This window comes from Heterocephalus glaber, unplaced genomic scaffold (genome assembly GCF_053883595.1).
Source record: "Heterocephalus glaber isolate CG9 unplaced genomic scaffold, H.glaber_assembly_v1.0 deba00001509, whole genome shotgun sequence".
In the NCBI taxonomy this organism is placed as follows: Eukaryota; Metazoa; Chordata; class Mammalia; order Rodentia; family Bathyergidae; genus Heterocephalus; species Heterocephalus glaber.
Genome location: NW_028258325.1, coordinates 5,410,703 through 5,430,111, shown reverse-complemented (window position 1 = coordinate 5,430,111; position 19,409 = coordinate 5,410,703). Strand labels below are relative to the sequence as shown.

The following is a 19,409-nucleotide window of genomic DNA, read 5'->3' as shown; positions in this document are numbered from 1 at the left end:
TCCATAATTAAGGTCTCAGTCAGATATGCAGGTTTTTCAGAGGCTGGAAATTTGCAGTGTTCAATCTGGAAATGGTGTAAATTGCGAGGGGGAGTTTGAGCCCTGGGAAGATGAAATCTTTGAGATGATTTCTGTTCACGGTGTCTGCATTCCTGAGGGCCACATGGAAAGACCTAGAAGGTCATTAGGTTCAGTCTTCCTTCCTGTGACAGATCCGACTTCGGGGCATCACTTGGATCCTGGCCAAGTGGGATGGAAACTTCTGGACACCCCACCGAGCGAGAGCAGAGACAGCCCTGGCAAACAGACAGGGGCCCCAGTAAATGCTTCCTGCATGTGGGAAGCTCTGAGTCTGGGGTTGGTGTGTCTGATACCATGAGCAGTTGTTACAGCAGCCATGGAGGCAATAGCGAGGGAACCCAGGACAAACAGGAAGCCAGCTGCCCTGATAGAGACGGTTCGAACCCGGGCATGCTCCACATTGCCATGGAGGTGATGAGGAGACTGAGTTCCCCCCAGGCAGCTGGGTGACCTCAGGTGGGGGCTTTGGATTCTGTTTCAGAGGCCCCCAACAAGGTGGGGGGGCACCATCCCTTAGCTACAGCAGACATCCTAACTGGACCCCTGACTGCAGCCTTCCAGAAGTTCCTGGGCAAAGCGGATGTCTCCCAAGTGATGGAAGAGATCCTGGCTGAGAACCGTGTGCAGAGGAACATCCGCCTGGTGCCTGTCCTGGAGCTGCTGAGGGCTCCCTTTGTCCGCTGCCAGGTCATCACCGTGGTTGTCATCATGGCCTGCTACCAGCTCTGCGGCCTCAATGCGGTGAGTGCCATCCTCCGGGCAGGAGGACTTGGGGGTGGGGCCGTGAGCCCTGGCTCCAGTCCCAGCTCTGCCAGCCTCCCCCAGCTCCATGCTGCTGAGCAGCCATGAACTTAACAGATCCTCAATTTCCTCATCTGTAGAATGGGATGGTGCCACACACAAAGGAAATTCACACGAAGTGTTGGGCAACACTGAGTCATTTATACCTTCAGAGATGCTGCCTACCACTCTCATTATTTATCCCCTGGAACCCTAAAAATTGTACTTCTCACTGAAATGAGCACATAGGAAGGCATACATGGGAGACAATGAGATTATTTCAATAAAAATAGATGTATTGATAAGATTTCCTTTTCTTATTAGATTTTTGTCACTTTGATCAAAATACCCAATACCCACAACTTTAAGGAGGAAAGGTCTATTCTGGCTCATGATTTCAGGGGGTTCAGTCCATGGTTTACTGGCTCCAAGGCAGAAACGGCATGGTGGAGGAAAGCTGCTCAATTCGAGATCCAGGAAGCAGAGAGGAGGGAGGGAGCCCAAGAAGGAAAGCCCAGAGACCAGATTGAGCCCCAAGGTCACTACTCCACCCACCCAGACATACCTCCAGACGTGCTTTACTGATCTCCCAGGTAGCTCTCAAGCTAATCAAGTTGATAATCCAGATGAACACGAGAGTGGTCTTGGCTGGGCTGGCTTCAACTCAGCCCTTTGGCCTGAGAAAACCTCAAGGCTTTTCATTAAGTCTCTTTGGTTCCTGAGCTAAGGGTCTCTCTCCAGGGATCCCAGCCCTCTGCTGGGCATGGCCATCTCTTCTCTCTCCAAAGCTCTAGAAGTAGAATTCCTGAATCTGAGAAACAAGGAGGCAGACTCCATGGAGTCACTATCGGTATTGTTGCTTCTGCAAAATGGAATGGGATGTCTTCAGGGGTGGTGCTCTTGAGGTGGACGATGACCCTTTTCTGTTGGTTTCTGATACTGAGATGGTCTTCCTTGCTCTGTCTGGTTTCTTGATTCTTGTCTCACAGCTTTCTACATTTACTTCTCCTTGCTCTATCTCCTACCTCGGTGCCAGCTACTTGGCTGGCCCTGCTCGTTGCCCTGGGTGGAGAGGGAGAGGTAACATTTCCTAAGGCTCAGCCTTGGAGTCTCAAAGAATGCGTCTGAGTCTGTGCTTACTGAGCACTGTGGTGGAGAACTGCGGCGTGTGTGCACGGAGCGGCGTCCTCGCTGGACAGAACGCTCCCATTCGCACGCCCCATGTGACCTTACAAATTCCACCAGGGCAAATCCGCAAGCCCTGCATCCCCTCTGCTCCTGCAGCCAGCGGCGCTGTGTCCACTGCAGAGAGCTCTGCACAGTCAGAGGCCCAGCTTCCTGTCCCTGTGTGACCGAGAGCTGGCAGGGAGAAGCTGGGCCAGGTGCTTCCCCTTACCTGGCCCAGTAACTTCGGCTACAGGGTTAATCAAGTGACCCAGGAATCTACGCTAAGCGAGAACCAGGAGTTGTCCCCCGGCCCCACTGTTAGGAACAGAGACAATGAGACACTTCTCCGGAATCACACAGCCAGGAAGAATAGAAAAGGGATTTGAGCCCCCGGTGTTTTGTTACAAGGTCTGAATGCCTAAGGCCAGAACATAGAGGGTTCTGGAAGTCCCTCACAGCATACCCGTATATGTCCCTCGAGCTGTCCCCAGTTTACCCCCAGGCAACCTCTGGGACAAGTCCTGCCTGCTCTGTTTTATGTTTAGCAGACCGGTGGCCCATGCCAGCCTCAGTGCCCGACCTGCTGGACCTGGGCCAGGCTCTCCCTGCATCTGCTGCCTTTTGCTCCACATCTCTGAGGCCGAGGAGTGCACTACCCCAGTCATCACTGGCACTGCCCTTCGTTTTACCAGAAGTCACTCTGAGAGGCATAGGCTGTCCCTTGAGACACCTGATAATTCTCCAGTCACCTTCCCAAGGGTCTCCTTGCTCCTGCCCTGAATGGTCCCTCGGGGTCAGCAGCACTGTCCTCATTTTCTACACAAAGAACCCAAGCCTTGCACAAGGTCAGGGACTTGCCCAAGGTCCCAGGGTGCCACTGGCAAACTCACACCTCTGGTGGCAGCTGCGTGGCCCAGGATGGCCCACCAGGCTCTGCCAGCCCAACTCTGAGTCCCAGGCACCTGGCGCCAAGCCAGCGTTTCCCGGCCTCAGACCTTCCATGTGTGGGGCTGGAAGAGTCCTTGTCATGGGGCTATAGGGTGCCTGGCACTCTTGGCCTCTACCCACTTGGCCAGTTGCTCCCCGCCGGCTGTGACAGCCAAGAATGCGCCCCAACACCACCAAACGTCCCCTGCAGCCGAGGTCACCCCGTGTTGAGATCCACTGTGTGAAACAAACGTTACCCCTAGCTCAGTACACGAAAGCTAAAGACTCGGTGGGTGGTTTTATTGTACTTGAGTGACTGCACGAAAGTTGGAGTCAGGTGCAGATATTCCTAAATGCCCCTTCAGGGCTGTACTCCATCCTCTCACAATAGCCCTCAAGTTTTCTCCTCTAAAATGAGACCTGTCTTCTAAAGTCACTTCTCTTTGGCAGCAGCCTCGCTCTGCATGCAGCCAGACTCTCCTTGGAGCAGAGGGCAGGGGCTTCTCCTTCCGGACAGTGTCCCTGCCCCGGGGTGGGCACAGGGCTCAGCACCCTCCGCCGGACTGGAGCCCCTCACTCCTCCACAGGCAGGGCGCCTGGGGGTTCAGCAGAGAGGAGGCGCTGGGCCACGTGAGTCTCTGCCAGTTCTCCTGGGCCGAAAGCTGGGCCAGTCCCAGGGGTCACGTGACTGCTTGTTCCACTGTCTCGGCTTCACTGCATAAGAAACACCTGCAGATTAGTACAGGCGCCCGGGTGTCTGGGCGGGTCCCGGAGGTGCGGCCCGGAGTATGAGCGAGAACCTGGCCCAGGGCTTCTGGGATCACAGTGCTTCTGCCACAGCCCTAAGAGCTTTAGAAACTAAAGAGCTTTGCAGGAGCCACCTGGGTGCCCTGCGGATGCCACAGCCAAGATGGTCTCATTCCCAAGGTCACTGGAAGGACAGGCAGGTATGGAGCAGTGGGGACCAGGGCAGGGTCCTTGTTCCCGGGAACCTTAAATACTGTGCTCGAGTGCAGCGGTTTGTGACTGGTGTTTCCAGGTGTGCCTCGGGAAGAATCGTCTCTTCCCTGAAAATTAACCTGCCATCCCGATAAGTACGTCCTCTGTCTTCCCCGGTACACGAATAACTTGTGTTGAACAAATGCTGCTAACAGAACACGTTTGTACAGCTTCCTGTTATTCTGTAGGCTCTGGGTCTAGGCTGATGGCCAGGCTGGGGGATCACAGAAGTCAGTCGGGAGCAGCCCACTGGTCTCCCACCTCGTCGTCCATGACACCCAGCTGGACAACACCCAGGCCAGGGAGGCCAGCACGGGGTGTTCTTTTGACCAGGGAGGAGAGGGAATCTAAACAGGCCATACTGCTCTCTCAAGAAGGAAAATGCTGGGGATGTAGCTCAGTGGAACCACGCCTACCTGGCGAGTGCAAGGTCCTAAATTTGATCCCCACTATAAAAAAAAAAGAAGGAACTAAGTTTTGAAACCCTGAGTCCACGATGGATGCCAGTGTCAGCTAGATCTGGCTTTGGGTGACAAAACAGGGACCTTTTCTGGCTCTCACAAAGTTCCCATGGGGGTTAACAGCACTGTTATCCTGAGGTTGCATAATAATCCAAAAGGGCTGCTGAAGTTCCAGCCATCCCTCCATCATTCCGACAGCAGAGGGGAAGAAGTGGGGGGGGGGGGAATGGGAGCATACTTCCGCCCACCAACATTCGTGTCTCTGTCTCACTGTCACACTTGACTGGGAGGTGGTCTCATAGCTAGTCCCATGTCCCTCCCGGGCTTGTGTGAGTTCTGTTAAAATGAGTGACCACGTCACTGCCCCACCGCGTGACTCTGGGCTTAGCAGCGAGGCTCAGAGGCCGCCTTAGCCCTGAATCACGGCAGTCTCCATTTCTTCTCCTTCCTCTGTCTAGATATGGTTCTACACCAACAGCATCTTCGGGAAGGCCGGGATCGCTCCGGGAAGCATCCCCTACGTCACGCTGAGCACGGGCGGCGTCGAGACGCTGGCCGCCGTCTTCTCCGTAAGTCACCCGGCTGCTGCTGAGCTCAGGGTGGGGCGCAGGGCGCCCTGGGGACCCCGCGCTCCAGAGGGGACGCTGTCTAAGCCAGTGTCCTCGGCTCCGGAAGGGGCCTCAGCACACGGCTCCACGTGGGCCTGCCGCCCATCTAGAGAATATTCCCGCCTCTATTCCCCTTCCCTCGGTCTCCCCGCTGACACCCAGTCCCCCACCCTGAACTGTCCCCTGGCGACAGTGACACAGTACGAACCCGTGAAAGAGGCCATGTCCACCCGGGGGTTCAGAGGCGAGGGTCCCTGGGGTCTCAAGCCACTTTCCTTGACTTTCCAGCGGCTTCGCGGTCACTGTCAGCTCATCTCCCAAACATGCAGGAGCTCACAAAGTAAAGGAGTGGCCGGGTGGGGTGGCACACGCCTGTGATCCCAGCACTGAGGAGGCTGAGGCAGGAGGATCACCATGAGTTCAAGGCCAGCCTGGGCTACATACCGAGACCCTGTCTCAAAAAAATAAGTATTTATTCTATGTTAATAGATATAAAAAATGTAGACGCACAAAGTTTGCTCTTTTCCCCTACCACTGCCAGTCTTTTTTTTTTTGAGGGAAAATGTTTCATAAAATTTCCGTCTCAAGTTACAGACCACACCCATGTTTTATGATTAATTTTTTCTTTGATCAGCAGAAGAACAGTCAGTCTGGGATGAAAATGATGGGGAAAATGCAAGGGCTTTTTTGGTTTTGTGTTTATTTTTTGTATTTCATTGTTATAAGAAAGCAATACCAGCTCATTGGGATAAATTTGAAAAATTCAGAAAAACAGAGAGGCATGGAGAAGAAATTCCCCACACTCTACTACCCAAGGAACCCTGGCCAATCTTTGCTTGTCTCTATTCTACGCATAGATGCACATTTTATTTTTATACCATAGTAATCCTAGTTCTATATACTAACTTTAATCCCTTGGTTCATGTAATCCCATGTCATAACAAGTTCCATCATATTATTGATTCACAAATTTGTATAAAAGTTGCCATGTGTACAGCAGTGTCACCAAGCATGGAGGTGCACGCCTGTAACCTCGGCACTTCGGAGGCTGAGGCAGGAAGACTTCAAGTTTGAGCTCAGCCTCAGCAACTCAGTGACTTAGCGAGACCCTGTCTCAAAATAAAAGATAAGAGAAGGACTGGAGATGCAGTTCAATGCAAAGACTCTGGGTTCAATCCCCAGGACCACAAAAAAAGGAGAGAAAGGAGAGGGGAGGGGAGGGGAGGGGGAAGGGAGGGAAAGAAAGAAAGAAAGAAAGAAAGAAAGAAAGAAAGAAAGAAAGAAAGAAAGAAAGAAAGAAAGAGAAAGAAAGAAAGAGAGAAAGAGAGAGAAAGGAGAGGAAAGGAAAGGAGGGAAAGGAGAAAGAAAGAGAAAGAGTGAGAGCAGAAGAGCAGCAGCAGCAGAAGCCGCCAGCCCCCTGTGCAGTCCCCTCAGGTCCGTACCCGCTGTCCTCAGGGTGGGCTGTTGCCCCTCTCTTCCCAGAACCTGGAGGGCAGAGCCTCACTGCCAGGTTCCCCTCCCAGCTCTGTTTCTCTTTAGCTGTGTGACTTCAGTGAGTCGACTGACATCTCTTTGCCTGTTTCCGCTTATCTGTGAGGACGATGTTCCACCTCATGGGCATGGGCTGAGGTCTCCACCACTGAGTGGGCTCAGGTGGCGGAAGCAGAGCTGGTGGTGGTGGGCATGCAGCAGGTGCCACCCCTTGTCCTCCTAAGAGGGTCCCATCACCGATCACCAGAGGCTGGGAGCCACGTGCCTGCAGACAGCAGGGTTTGGGGACCTCTCAGCCCTTAGTGGGGTGAGGAACCCAAGCCCCGGTGCACACCGTCCACTGGGTCAGAATGGGAGGGGCAGGGTGGGACAGCATCTCAGGCTCCTGCCTCCCCACAGGAACTGGCATCACGCTGAGAGTCCCCCGTGGCCTTGCTGGCAAGCCGGGCAGCTGAGGGCGTGAGGCTGCCTGACTTTGGTCCCCCTGGCTCCGGGAGCCTCGCCTGTCCCCGAGGTGCTGGCTGGCCATCCCAGTGACAAGCAGACCCTGCTCAGTGAGGGTTTGCCTGGAAGTGCTACGAAGTGGGTGGAAGACTCTGTCCCTCCGAGGGAGGAACAAGAGCTTTGTAGGCTCAGGACACAGTCCCAGCCCTGCAGATGCCCCTTTCCACCGCTGGCTGCCGGCCCTGCGTGGGGCTCACAGACAGGACACAGGCCTGAAGGGACTCAGCACTGGGAGGCTGGCCCGACCCAGGGTGGGATGAGGTTCCGCTTCCTAGGGCTGTGGGACCTTTGGCTGCAGCACAGGGCAGGGGGTGATGGCCTCGTAGGCTGCGGAGGAGTCCTGCACTCCTGCACTCAGGCACACGTCCATTTCACAGGCACCCAGCGAGCAGTCGTGTGTGTGTGTGTGTGTGTGTGTGTGATACTGAGAACTGAACCCAGGGCCTTCATGCTGAGCTACATCCCTAGCCCCTTCTCATTTTTTAAATTTTTAGGCAGGGTCTCACTAAGTTGCTCGATTGCCCAGGCTGGGCTGGAACCTGTGATTTCCCTGCCTCAGCCTCCCAGAATGCTGGATTATAGGCATGCACAAATTCATCTTTTAAGCTGAAACTTCCAACAAAATTCATGTTTCGATGACATATTTTTCCTTTAAATGTAGAGTCTGTCCTGAGTGCAGATTCTTTCCGACACTGCCTTCCGAACACAGACTTTTTTTAAAACGCCATTAACTTGCAGGTAGCCCAGACTTTTCAAGGTCTCAGCTTCTCTTCAGAGGGAGATTTGGTCTCAGATTTAAAGCAGAATTGCAAGAAGTAACAGGTGACGCTGGGACTGGGACTTGCTTGTTCTCTGTGCAGCGCTGAGTTGGTGACCCTAGCTCCGTCCTCCCGCCCTCTGTGGCAGAGACTCTTCGGGGCCCAGCAGAGTCCGGGATCATGTGCAGTCTGTGCCCCAGAGTGACAGGAGGGGCACTCACTGGGAGGCCCGTGTGCTGGCCTTGCTCTGGAGATTCCTAGGTGTCTTCCCCATGTTGATCAGTGCTACTGGGGAAACGTACAGAGCTGCTTTTAAATATAAGTGGGAAAGTGTGTGTGTGCATGTGTGTGTGTGTGTCTGTGTGTATGTACACCGTGTCCCTCCAGTCCTGGTCTTCACCTGTTCTACTAGGCTTGCCTAGAGCTAGGGGTCCACACCTGGACCAGACAGATGGAGGCAGTGTCCCTGCTTACAGCGCTTCCGCTCCAGGCTCCTGGGCCCTGCACACACTCGGCCACGGGACACACATGCGCATGAGCGTGGAGTCAGCCAGGACAGGAATGGCCCAGCCTGCACAGACAGAGAGGAGGGCGTTATCTTCTAGGATGGAAACATTAGGTCTGGTTTGGGTGTTCTGATTGAGCCAAATTTGAAGTGAGTGCAATGCTACACTCTACTTCCCTTCCTTCCGCCCTTCCTGCTTTCTTCATCCATCCAGTCACACTGTCGGTGTCTTCACTGGGGACTTCAGTGTTGAGCGAAAATACCACATCCTGCTGAGCTCTTCTGCCAGGCTGCAGGTTAACGGGGATAGGAGGAGGGGAGAAGGGGAGGGGGGTGGGAGGAGGAGGAGGAGGAGGAGGAGGAGGAGGAGGAGGAGGAGGAGGAAGCCCAGCACCCTGCTGCTGCGTCTCGAGTCAGGAGGCCTCCTCCCTTCTCTGCCAACACTGTTTCCTCAGGTATTCCTGGACCATCGCTCAGTTGGCTCCCAAATCAGGGAGAGGTTTCGAGCTTTCCATTCGCTCAGGTGCCTGGTTCATCCAGAGACTTAGGGAAATGAAACAAGCTAGACACCTTGCCTAAAACAAAGCGTTTAAATATTGGCATCGTAATGCAAAATGATGGTTCTCCACTGCTTGGCGTCTGTTGGTGGACACAGAGGCTACTTCCAAGACTTAGCTGTCATGAACTGTGCTGTGTAAACTTGGGTGTCCATGTATCACTGTAATATGATGACTTTAACTCTTTCAGGAAGACACCTAGAAGGGGAAACCTGGGTCAAATGGAATTTCTAGTTTTAGGTTTTTGAGGAATTTGCATACTGATTTCTATAGTGGTTGTACCAGTTTACATTCCCACCAACAAGGCAAACAGGTTCCTTTTTCCCCACAGTCTCACCAGTTACTATTTGATTTCTTGAGGATGGCCATTGTTTTGGGGAAAGATGGAATCTCAGTGTAGTTTTAATTTGCATTTCTTTAACGGCCAGTTGGACATTTCTTCGTGTATTTAGTGGCCATCTGAACTTCTGTGAAGTGTCTGATCATTTCACTTGCCCATTTTTTGATTGAGTCTTAAATTTTTGATGGTCTTATATTTTGGAATTCTTTTTACATCCTAGATATTAGTTCTCTGTCTGAGGAATAGCTTGCAAAAAATTTCCCTTTCTGTAAGTTGTCTCTTCACTCTGTTGGTTTCTTCTGCTGTCAGAAGCCTTTTAATTTGATGTGATCCCATCTGTTGGTTCTTGATACTACTGCCTATGCAACTGAGATTCTGTTCAGAAAATTCTTGCCTACACCTATGACTTCAAGAGTTTTACCTATTCTATCTTCCACCAGGATAAATGTTTCTGTTTTAACATTTAGCCTTTTAGGGCTGGGGATTTTACTCAGTGGTTCTGCTGCCTGCCCTCAAAACTGCAAAGACCCGAGTTCAATCCCTGGTATCAAAAATCCTCTAAACATTTAGCTCTTTGATCCATTTTGATTTTAGTTCAGTACATGGCAAGAGACATAGGTCTAGCTTCCACCTTCTCCATGTGGATAGCTAGTTTTCGCCAAAATCATTTATTAAAGAGGCTATGTCGATTTTTTTATCCTGCTACTTTACTGAACTTGTTTATCAGTTCTAGTCTTTTGGTGGCATTTTTTGGGGGTTTTCTGTGTAAAAAAATCATGTTATCTGTATAAATAAATAAAATGCTTGCCATCTGTTTTTCCTTCTCTTCTCCCTCGGACTAGGGCCTGGTTATTGAGCGCCTGGGACGGAGACCCCTGCTCATTGGTGGCTTCGTGCTGATGACCATCTTCTTTGGAATTCTCACCATCACCCTGACCCTGCAGGTGAGTCCCTGCCCCTGCCCAGCCTCCAGGGAGGGCGGATGGAGCTGGCACCTGGCTTCATCACACAGGGGCCTTTGTTCTGGGGCTCATCCTGCCTGCAGATAGCTCCTGCGATCCGCCTGTTTCAGCTCAGAGCCTCTGGGTGGCTTTGTCAATGGACCTTGCGCTGGGAGACAGGAGACCTGGCTTCTGGTCCTGTCACTGCCGCTGATGCTTTGTGTGATCCTGGGTGAGATTCAGCCCCTCTCTGAGCCTCTGTGGAAGAGAGGAGATCACACAGGATGGCCCCTAAGATGCCTCTGCAGCTGTCTCATTCCAGCACGGGTCTGGGGCCCTGCATCCGAGTGCTTCCCAGTCATTGCTTTCTTGCCCGGAAGTTACCAGCAGCGGGCCCTGGAGCCAGTGCGCCTGCGTGGAAATCCAGCTCTTCCGCTTCCTGGCTGGGCGGCCCTGGGAAGACACTCAGCGGTCTGCTCCTCTCCGGGTGCCTCCTCTAGGTGGTGCGCTCGTCCCTCTGCCCTGGGACTCTGTGAGGCATCTGCTTCAAACGCACGGGAAGCCCCTTGAACGAGGGTTCAGAGAAACGTGCTTGGTTGGGGACGCACAGTGACGTCCTTCATCCTTACACAACTGATGTTTCTTCCTGTCCTGGAGATGGGAGGCATAAATATGAAAGCCGAGGTGGGACAACTGGAGGAGGGCAGAGCTGGGGTCAGACCCCAGATCCCACATGTCCTCCCCGCCCCAGCTCTCCATTAACGGAGCACCTGCACGGGCTCCGGCCAGTGGGCGCAGCGATCAAAGATCTCCGCATTGAGATTGAAAGTTGCTCGCGTTGATTGCTAAATGCCTTAATGCTGCAAACAGCGATGACCACAGAATGGTGGCATCTGGGGGACAGTGACTTGTTGCTGGGGAGGGGAAAATAGCTCCGTCAGGGTGATGTGCCCGCAGGGACAGTTCCTTTCTTCCCAAAAGCCAGGCTCCGGGTTACCCTCAGAGGCTGGCTTCACAGGCTCCTTAAAACTCAGGGTTCTGAAAAGGCCACTTAGAGCTGGGTGTGATGGTGCAAACCCACAATTCTAGCACTCTGGGAGGCTGAGGCAGGAGAATCACAAGTTTGAGCCCAGCTGGGCAACTAAAAGACTTAGTGAGATGTTGTCTCAACATAAAACAAAAGTAGCTCGGTGCAAAGGCCATGGGTTCCATCCTAAGTACCAAAGGGTGGGGTGTGGGGGAAGCCACTCAGGAGATGTCTTTGTCGGGTCATTGTCTTTTTGTTGCCTTGTCAGAGGTTTTGAAAGAGCTGCCTGGAGCACACGGCAGGGGTGTAAATGTGGCTGACATAATAAGAGTGGTGACTAGGAAATGTTTGCAGTGTCTGATCTCTATAAATATTCCTCCTGTTGCCTGCTTCAGACGAAGCACCTGATCAGTGAGTTACTCACTTATGTACCACTCACTGTCTGCCAGGGACACTGCTGAGCTCTTGCGGTCGTGAACCCTTGCTTCCTCATGCCCGTGAAATGACTGTCATTTTCTCCACGTTCTGGACACAGGACGTGGGACCCAGGACAGGAAGTGACTGTCAGAGGTCACAGGATGCACCAAGCAGGAGCTGCGGTGGGATCCAAGGTCCTCCGGACACCCCTGCCTCCTCACCCCTCCTCTGTTCTCTCGCAGGACCGCGCCCCCTGGGTCCCCTACCTCAGCATCGTGTGTATCCTGGCCATCATCGCCTCCTTCTGCAGCGGCCCAGGTAGGCACCCCCTCCTTCGTGGTGAGGCCACGGGCTCAGCGCCACTACCAAGATGGGGTTTCCCCTCCTACAGTGGGGAGCCTGGGACTCAGAAAGAAGCAAAGCCTTGCGAGGGGAAAGGGTGGGTCCCTGCCTGTCCCTTGACCCTTGTACATGCAGTGGACTGTCTGCCTGCAGGTGCTGGTTAGCGAGTCATCCAAAAGTGAGTGGGTGACAACATAAGTAGCAGAATAGCGATTTTCACTGGGAGAACCATGGGCCAGATTCTGACTGGTTTGTCACAAATCAGAGCAAATCAAGGTGCAGCCTGGGTCCACAGAGCCGTGGGTTAGTGTGGAAGATTCCAATGAGGGGTCTCAGATGTGCTCAGCCCCAACTGTGGCTGTGCTCTGCTGAGAACTGAGTGTGCACGCAAGGCTCCTGGCAGTCCTCAGGAGGTGAAGAGCTGCCAATGCCAGGCCCAGCCCCTCAGCACCACCTGAGTGTGGGAGTGGAGGATGCTCAGAGCCTCTGCTCCCCCAGGACTCGCTCTTGGCCCCAGCTCTGCCTTTCCTCGCCATGGGTCACAGGAAAAGTCCTCTCTTCTTCTTGAGCCTCAGTCTCCCCATCTAAAAGAACTGAATGATGCCAGGGACTGTGCCATCCTGGGTCCCCCAGGGCTCATGGTGGGGCTGAGCAGGCAGGTTCTGGGCAGGGGCTGCCAGGGCTGTGTGCACTCTCTGGGAGAGGCTGTTCTTGGCTCTTCTGCTTTGATTTCTGTGTTGATGAAAAGACAAAGTTTCTATCAAAACAAACAGAATTGATCTTCCAGCTCTCCCTTGGCATCGCTGGTTTTCAAGGGCCATCCTGATCTGGGTCTAGCACATTGGTGGTGGGTGAAAAGCCCCTGTCCCACTGGGGATTTAGCTCAGAGGTGCCACCACCTGCCTCACAAGCACAAGGTCCAGAGTTCAGTCCCCGGTACCAAAAAAGAAGAAAAGAAAAGCCCCTGTCCCCATCTGAAATGTGAGGGTGTTTGTTATGAAGAGGTGGCCGAGTGGGCCTTGTGATGATAGGGAAGTGTCAGCCACATACAGGTCCAGGCGGCAGGGAGGACGGTCAGAGAGCTGGAGGGGAGGAAGGGAGAGGAAGGCGCCTGTGGTGCAGGTACTGTGAATTCAAGGAGCAGGTTCATTCAGCCCTGCAGGGTGTCTGCATCGCCAGCTAGGGGAGCACTGGCATGCATGCTCTGGAGCTGCCTGTGGGAGCCAGGGGACACTGGTGACAATCCAGACAGAGGCAGCTTCTGCTCTCAGGGGCTTATGGACTGGTGTAGCAGGCCTTTCCCAAGCACTTAATTTAAAACCAGCACATACACACATACACACAGGCACATACACACATGCACGCACACCCACTCTATCTCTGTGTTTGTTTCACTTCCTTTCTACTGGCTGGCTCATCTGTTTTCTCCTGTATTGAATGCAGAGCTGGCCACTCTGTTTCTGCAGAGGGCCAGGTAGCAAGTATTTTTTGCTCCACAGGCCACATGATGTCGGTCACAGCTGCTGGCCACTGCAGTGGTCCTGTGAACATAGGCATCAAGGATGAGTGGATGAATGGAGGGTGTGGCTGTGTTCCAATAAAGCTTTATTTGCAAAAGCGGCAGTGGGCCAGACTTGGCGTGTGGGCTGCCGTTGGCTGGTGGATTAAGTGTGTCTCCCCCAACTGGAAAATCCAACCCATGAGAGGACTTGGTTTGGGGCTTGTGATCTGTCCGAGAACCTAGAACTGTGCTGAGGACAGAGTGCATGCTCTGTTGGTGCTTGGTGAAGAATGAACAAAATCCTTGTGGAGTGGCTGGGAAGGGGGCGGACTGCTGCTCTGAGGGCTACGTGCTTGGGTCTGGCCTGGCAGCGAAGGCTTGAGGGGCAGAGAACACAGAGACAAAGGCCCCAGATTCTGCCATACCTGAAGCTCCAGGAAGAGATTACAGGGCTTTAGTGGCATCAGCAAAAATATGGAGCCCACACTGGCCCGTGCCATGCAGTAGAGGGGACTGGTCAGCTTGGCCCCAAATTCTTTATCAATGAGAGAATAGGAGAGAGGTTTCATCCTATTTGCATCAATTTCTCAAGCCTTTATTGAGCGCCTGCTGTGGGCCACACTGGGGTGGGGGACAGCAGCGGAGGCAGGAGGGAGAGGAGTGGTCTGAGTATTTGAAACTGTGAAGCCAATTTGCAGAACAGGTGTGTGACCGCTTGTTCTATGTGACAGGCACCCTGCACAATACAGTCCAAAGCTCCTTAGCTGCCAACCAAAAAATGATTGCAGAACTTCTGTCCCAAACTTACTAAAAATACAGTTCCAAGGTCACTGACCAAGAAAAGCCGTCCTTAGTAGCATGTTCCTGGGAAATGTGCCTTGAATGTTCTATACATGAAGACTAAATTCGGAGTCATGTTAGCAGGCATGTATTAGTCTGCATGATGCCAGCTGCCTAACAAACATGTCCCTGTATGGTGTAGGCTTAGCTTAACAGGAGTTCATTTATTACTCATGGAACCATCCACGGCTGGCATCCCCAGGGAGGCAGGTGGCCTGGCCCCTGACCCTATGCTGCAGCTCTGCCAGCCCCCGGGTCTCACCATCTGCTGCATTCCCCAGGCAGAAGGAACAGTCTGGGCAGAACATTTCCTGGCAGCCTCTACCCAGGCTGGCCCGGTCTCTTCCACTCCTGTCCCTAGGAGGACAGGCCACCCGTCCAGACCTCAATGCAGGCTCTGTGCTGCAAACACTCGCTTCCCCAGCAAAAGACACATTGGCATTAAGCCCTCTCGGAACACTCTCCTTCACTGCCAACACACTTATCCCATAGTTTTTGCACTTTCTGAATTCTTACACTTCCAGTCCTCTTTCCTGAGTATCTTTATGAGGTGTGATCAAAAACTGGTGAAGGCGGTTGCCAAGTGCTTCCGATGCAGAGGCACAGGGTCCCCCAGGGTGAGATAGCTAGGAAGAGTCAGAGCTAGGATTCCAACCTTGGTCTTTAACAATCTGTGCTCCTTAATCCATGACAAAGCATAAGAACTCATACTCGTGCACTGCTCTGCACTTTCCACGACAAACACACATCTGTCCTTGGCTTGGTGTGCTTTGTGTTGCTATAACAGATCACCTGTGGCTGGGGAACTTAGAAAGGAAAGAGGTTTGTTTGGCTCATGATGCTGGTGGCTGGCTGCATCACCACGTGGGTGGTGGCATCTGATGGTGGGAGCACGGCGGGAGAGATCCCACCCCACGGTGAGAGGGACCAGGGAGGGAAGGACTGGCTCACTCCTTTCTGACAACCTGCTCTAGCCCTCCTGGGAATGAATCCACTTCCGGGACTTAGCCCATCCCATAGATCAGTGGTAATCCCTTCCCAGGGCGCGGGTGACCCAACCCCCTCCCACTTGGTTCCACCTCTTAAAGGGCCCACCACCTTTCAAAACAGTTACAGTGGGCACCAGCCCTACAGCACTTGAACCTTTGGGGGACCCCCCATGTCCCAACCGTGTCAGTCCCTGAATGCAGTCTCTGATAATGACATTTACTGAGCACTTACTGTGTGTCAGACCCTATTCTAAGTGCTTTAATTCTCATGAAAAAAATAAGATAGCATAGAGTCAGATGGTCAAATGGAAATCACAAGAACCTGAGATCTTACCCAGAATTAAACTCTGTGCGTCATCACAGGATACGGGTGAGGTGAGCAGCCACCAACACAGCTCCCCAGCTCTGTGTGCCACCGTAGGGTGCACTTTGGCCTAGATTTGACGTACGAGGTCGCTAGGTAGGGCTAAGTGAGATACCTCGGGCGCACCAGCTTAACTACCGCATGGTTTCTCTCCTACGAGAAACCCAGAATAAAAATAACTTAAAGAGCAAAATGAAAGACAGATGATGAGAAACAAGGAGGAGACTCTGTGCAAATGGGAAGAGGGTCAGAGAAGAGGGGAGAATAGGGGTGGGGAGTGAAAACAATCGAGATTCAATGTGTGTGTACCAGTTCCTCCGACTGAAGGCAGTCACTGCCTATCGCAAATGTATAATGGCAACAATTTTTTAAAAAGTTTGAACCATACCAGCTCTCTAGAAAAGACATACAGATGTCACTTTGTGTAAAAGAAGCCACTTGAATTATCTCACACCCCCACAGTCGTGTGCCTGGCATCTCCCCCAAGTCACACAGCTGAGCAATAAATGCTAGATTTCCATCCTGGCCATCTTGTTTCAAGACCTGTGGTCTTCACTCCTATGTACACACCTGGCTGATGCTCATTAGCTGTTTGCTAGACATGGAGAGGAATTAGGCTCGATCTGAGATGGACTTGTGAGGTAAATGGCTTCACAGAGCATTCTGGAGAGGAGCCAGAAGCTTCTGTGTTTACCTTTTCAGGACCAGGTGTTCTTGGTGACCATAAATCAGGCCTCTTTGTGTCTACATGGAGAGACTGGTTTTGCTGTGTTTCTTGTTGTCGGATCTCAGGGGCTGGAGGTGAGTTTAGAGCCTGCTGGGTTCCTCATCTGCAGCCACCCCGTTGCAGACAGCATCTCAACGCCGAAGTCAGGGCCGGCTTCAGTCTGTGTCTCTTAGCTCACAGTCACCCGAATCTTAGCACTCGGTGTCCAAGAACCATCACTTCCACCGCTCCACAGTGAACTGAGGCAGAAAAGGACAGGGGACCAATTTCAAAGGTGAAGGGGACCTCAGAACCCAGGCAAGTGAGGAAGTATTGTATGTGTGGGATGGGTTAGGTTTAAAATGCCTCAACTTTGGAAAAGATCACAAAGGGTATTCTCGTTCAGCGGTGCGAGGACAGCTTACCTGTGGCTTCCCTGCTAGGAACTCCTCCAGTTGTGGCTTGATTGCTTCTAGTCCTGGGGGACTCGCTACTTCACAAAGCAGACACTACCTTCCAGGTCAGGTCTGCCCCATGGCTCACTTTGTGTGACTGATGAGCAAAGAATGGTTGTTACATCTTAAAGGTCAAAAGAAAGAATGTGTGCCAGAGACCATGCATGTCCTGAACAGCCTAATGCATTAGCTATCCAACATCACAGAAAAATTGGCTAATCTGACACTTGGAAGAAGGTGCCAGGAAAAGACTTATTTCCAGGCAGCAAAAGCAGCCATTAAGTTATCGGGTTATAAAAAGAAGTTAATGGCAACAGAACCACAAATAAAACTCCTAGAGCCAGAGCCTCAGTGCTCGCCACCAGGAGCTTTTGAAAGTCCTGATTTCCAGGCTGCCTTGAAGGTCGGCAGGGTCATAACCTGCAGGTGTGAGATCCGGGTGCGGTCCTGTCTAACAACACAGGAGCCCAATCTTTGGCCCAGCACAGTGGTTTTCAGCCATGGCTGAGTACACGCAGGGCACCTGGGTGACCGAAAGCCTTCCAGCAACCACTGACAGTCAGGCGTCCTCCGATGCCAGCTAAGCAGGACCACCGGGTAGTGCCCAGCAAGAACCTCTGCCCAGAGCCTGGGAGACAGGAAGTGTCAGATGGCCTGGGGTGACTGAGGGCCTGGGGTGTTGCACTATGGACTTGACTTGCATCCTGAGCTACGCAGAAGCCATGCCATCACGGCTAACAATCACACACAAAGAGCTCTATACGAAACACAAGGAAGGGCCAGGGATTTGGCTCAGTGGTTTCGCCGCCTGCTGCGCAAGCGCAAGGACCCAAGTTCGATCCCCGGTACCAAAAAAAAAAAGAAACACAAGGAAGTGCTCTTTAGCCACACACGGGTGGGCACTGGAGTAGTCACTCATCCTGCAGTGGTCCGTTTCTTTGATGTGCATTCTGATGTTATCTGAAGGCCACCAGGTAGAACATGGGTTCTGCAAATCTCAAGATGACAGATTAGAGGGTCTGCTGATCAATATTCCTCTCAGTCCCTTTTTTGATAGCAACTGACTCTAGCAGTTAATATCTTAACCTTTTAGGGACAGCTTTTCTTTAGAACTCAGTGTGCTGGGCAAAGGTACGGAAAACAAAGAGAACGTTTGTAAGGACACTTTGCAGAGGACAAGTTAATCCACTGTCGGCTTCAGCTTCTTTGCCCCAGGTGCCACAAAGAGGCTGACCACTGCCCAGCCTCACCGAGGGCTGTGCCTTGGATGCATCCCTGCACCACTCAGGTCGGAGTCCCTGCTGTGTGGTGTGTGGCCTTTTCTGCCAGCACTTCTGAAAGACACAATGTGTCTTTTCCTGACACCAAATATCTGCCTTGCCTTCGCGTCAGTTCTCCACCCTGAGGTGGGTGTACGACAGTCCATCTTGGTTCTAACACTGTCTACCCAGACCAAGTGCAAACCCCACAAGTCAGGGGTCCCCATCTCCCCCTACTGTCCCCACTTCAGCCAAAAGTGGGGTCCCCACGAAACCCACACTTCTGTCCTTCTAACCGCAAACCGGTGGTCCCCCAGACCTCCTCCTCCGAGGTTTCATAATCGGCTCAAATGACTCAGAACTCAGGAAGGTGCTCTACTTAGAACGACAGCTTTTTTGTAAAGGATGCAACTCAGGAGTTGCCACATGAAAGAGATCTAAGGAGGCAGGGGTAAGATTCAGGCTCCCAGACCCTGCATGTCTGCTAACCTAGAAGACCCCAACCCCGTCCTCTGGGGGGTTTGTAGAGATTCCATCATTTAGGCACAACTGATTCAATCACTGGCCACTGATGATTGCTCTTCCCCTCCGAGAGGTCAAGGATGGAGCCAAAAGTCCCACCCTCAAAGCAGGGACAGCCCCTGCCTCGAAACTATCTAAGGCCCACCTGAGTCACCCTGTGGGGGTAAACTCTGGTCCATCAGAAAAGGGCTCAATGTGAAGTCACCTGTCACCAGGATACGCCGAGGCTTCCTGAAGCTCTGGACCAGAAACTGGGAACAAAATTGAATATATTGGCTCTCACTACCACAACTCAGTGATGGGCCGTGGGCCAGGAGGTGGAGGTAAAGGGTGATCCTGAGGCAGCGTCCCTGCCCGTGGAGGAACACATGCAGGGGCAGTGTCCACTACATTATGTTTGACCTCTTTGGTGGCCTGGCACTATGACCCCTTGATGCAGGTGGCCTCTGAGGCCCCTAAAGGATGGAGGAGGGCTGGCACAGGAGCCTTCCCACACTGAGCTGGGGACTGAGAATCCCAGCCAGGCTCTCAGTACAAACCGCAGGAGCCCATGAGATCTGGAAGGGTACAGAGTGGCTGGCCTCAGCCCTGCAGAGCCAAGGAGCCACCTGGGACAAGGCAGAGGGAAGAGAGTCACAGCAAATACCCAAGGCGGTGCACTTGAGCGGCATTACCTGGAGGCCAGGCGCACTCCACCCATCCAGGTGGAATGAATCGAAACATCGCGTCCCCCAGCCCTGGAAGGGTTCCTGGGGTCACAGACCTGGCCGTGGATAGTTAAGAGAGCCACCGTGGACTGAGTGCCTAGTGTTTATCCAAACACAGGTTCTTCCTTTTAATCCTGTCTCAGATGTTGGGTCTGTGATTT

At 52.7% G+C, this 19,409-nt stretch overlaps 1 protein-coding gene across 25 annotated transcripts in view; it reads left to right on the top strand.

The window, feature by feature from the left end:
- The window catches only part of Slc2a9 (solute carrier family 2 member 9), a 205,138-nt gene that overhangs the window by 124,477 nt on the left and 61,252 nt on the right, over positions 1 to 19,409 (top strand). For 24 of the 25 annotated variants that reach the window (XR_015441268.1, XR_015441269.1, XM_087187348.1 and 21 more), the window contains 4 exons: positions 635 to 822; positions 4,874 to 4,984; positions 10,021 to 10,122; positions 11,806 to 11,881. Coding sequence is in view for 23 of the 25 variants with exons in the window: in XM_087187348.1 (XP_087043474.1) it covers positions 635 to 822; positions 4,874 to 4,984; positions 10,021 to 10,122; positions 11,806 to 11,881 (477 nt within the window). In the remaining 2 variants the exon portion in view is untranslated. Of the gene's footprint in view, positions 1 to 634; positions 823 to 4,873; positions 4,985 to 5,311; positions 5,642 to 10,020; positions 10,123 to 11,805; positions 11,882 to 19,409 lie in introns of those variants that run through there. The other variant, XM_087187359.1, reaches the window with a different exon arrangement.